This window comes from Echinops telfairi, unplaced genomic scaffold (genome assembly GCF_000313985.2).
Source record: "Echinops telfairi isolate 266 unplaced genomic scaffold, ASM31398v2 ScPeMD7_7469;HRSCAF=8507_1, whole genome shotgun sequence".
NCBI lineage: Eukaryota > Metazoa > Chordata > Mammalia > Afrosoricida > Tenrecidae > Echinops > Echinops telfairi.
In genome coordinates this window covers 13,715,271-13,717,306 of record NW_022111373.1, presented here as the reverse complement: position 1 = coordinate 13,717,306, position 2,036 = coordinate 13,715,271, and the positions used below count along the sequence as shown (strand labels likewise).

Below are 2,036 nucleotides of genomic sequence, written 5' to 3'. Positions count from 1 at the left end.
AGATAAACAATGCTAATAATCATGAATTATCTAGCTCACAGAAGTACTCAGTAAAATACCACTTGGCACTAATGAGGAAAAGTCCCTTTGCGCCTCTTTACCCTTGTTCCTCTTCTTTGTCGTTTTGCAGCAGTGTACCCACTGCACTGGAGTAGTGAATACCCAAATTGTCCTCTTCTGTGGCCTTAAAATATTAGATGAACTTTCTCTTGCTTTGAATTCTGAGTGTTTTCTTCCTTTCTTTATCATAGGTGCTTTTGGACTTGACAGAAGTTACATGGGAAAATCCTTAAAAGGTATATATTTATGGTGCTAATTCTAGAGAAATCCATTTATTAGAATCATACACACACATATATAACTTTATAAAAATGAAGACTGAATTAATTTATTAAGCATGTGTTGCAGTGTAGAAAAAAGTGGGATTTTGAGTGTGGTAAATTAAACAAACCAATGAATATGTATGACAGTTAGGGAGGGAGACCATCGATGAATCTTGTCAGGCTTCATATTGCTGGGGAAACACTCTGTTTCCTTTAAGAAGAAAGTAATGGGAATTACGAAAAAAGAGAGAGAAGTATACCTGGAACTAGCAGCAGAAGTCAGAAGATATCAACCTGGTTCAATGTCGAAGGAGGCTCTCTCTTCAGGAGAGGTTTGAGTGATAGCTACTTATCGAGTCTTGGGCTTTTGAGTTAACACACTTGACTGCCAACCATAAGGATGGTGGTTTGAGTCCACCCACAGGTGCTTTGGAAGAAAGGCCTGGCAGTCTACTTTCCAAAACTCAGCCTTTGAGAACTCTAGACAGCGCAGTTCTATTCTGACACAGGCAGGGTCACCAGGGGTCAGCGTGACCTCCGTGCCACTGTCCCTGGTATCACAGACCCGTCTTCTCCTGCATAACAGAACCCTCCCGTGCCACCTGGGCTGGCATCAGCTGGGTCCATGGTTGAAGCCTTTAGGAAGTCAGAAGCTGTTGGTCAAATACCCAAAACCAAACGCACTGCCCTGGAGTCGATGCGGGTGCACGGTGGCCCTGTAGACAGAGTACAACTGCCCAGTGTGAATTTCTGAGACTGCAACTCTTTTCCGGAGTAGAAAGCCTGGTTTTCCCTGGAGGAGGGGTGGTGGTTTTTAAATGCAGACCATCTGGTTAGCAGCCCTACTGTAGCCACACCCCTACCAGGGCTCCTCACATTAGTAAAATAGAATGGAATGAATTATATTTGAATAGAATGATAAAGCTGAAATCAGATCTATGATGTGTACATTGGTACTTACTTGAGAAAGGAGCTAAAATTACTTCATCAGTGACTGGTTTTCTAACACAGTTTCTCCAGAGTAAGTGGAAAATACAAACATATAAGATACATATATTTAAATATTGTAACCTGCCCGAGCAAATGATCACCAAAAAAGGAATGGTGCAGGCAAGAAATAGCCTTTGCTCTTCCTCTCCTCTGCCTTCACAGACCTGGTAAAGAATTCTGAATATAATTCAAGTACCTGCTCCCTAAGCAGTTCTGAAAACCCATATGCCACTATTAAGGACCCGCCTATACTGATCCCCAAAGCCTCCGAGTGTGGCTATGTGGAGATGAAGTCCCCGGCACGGAGGGACTCCCCATATGCAGAGATCAATAACTCAACTTCAGCCAACAAGAACGTCTATGAAGTTGGTGAGTTCTCCCACCAAACAACCTAATGTACAGCAATTTTCCTTTGGGTTTCAAAACAATTTTAAAATATTTGTGAATGCAATATTTGTGATTCATTTAAACCTCATTGAAAATCATTTTGGGGGCATTCCACATGTGGATTGATTTTATCTATTTAATAATACTATGGCAGTCAGATGGACTTTTCAGGGAAAATGTCATCTAGAATAATTTAAGTTCTCCTTATCTCCCACCTGGCCATTCATCTTTGTTTTGTAACCATAGTGAAATGTTTTAGCACACACATGGAACAACATATGCATCATATTAACTAATATGTAAGTTAGCCAAAACAAATGGTGCAAGCGGACTAAA

The 2,036-nt window shown here is 41.1% G+C and overlaps 1 protein-coding gene across 1 annotated transcript in view; it reads left to right on the top strand.

Annotated features, from left to right (window-relative positions):
• MEGF10 (multiple EGF like domains 10) overlaps positions 1 to 2,036 on the top strand; it is a 193,707-nt gene that overhangs the window by 189,069 nt on the left and 2,602 nt on the right. The window contains exons 23-24 of the mRNA XM_004696586.2: positions 252 to 296; positions 1,476 to 1,682. Of these exons, the coding sequence (XP_004696643.2) occupies positions 252 to 296; positions 1,476 to 1,682 (252 nt within the window). The remainder of the gene's footprint in view (positions 1 to 251; positions 297 to 1,475; positions 1,683 to 2,036) is intronic.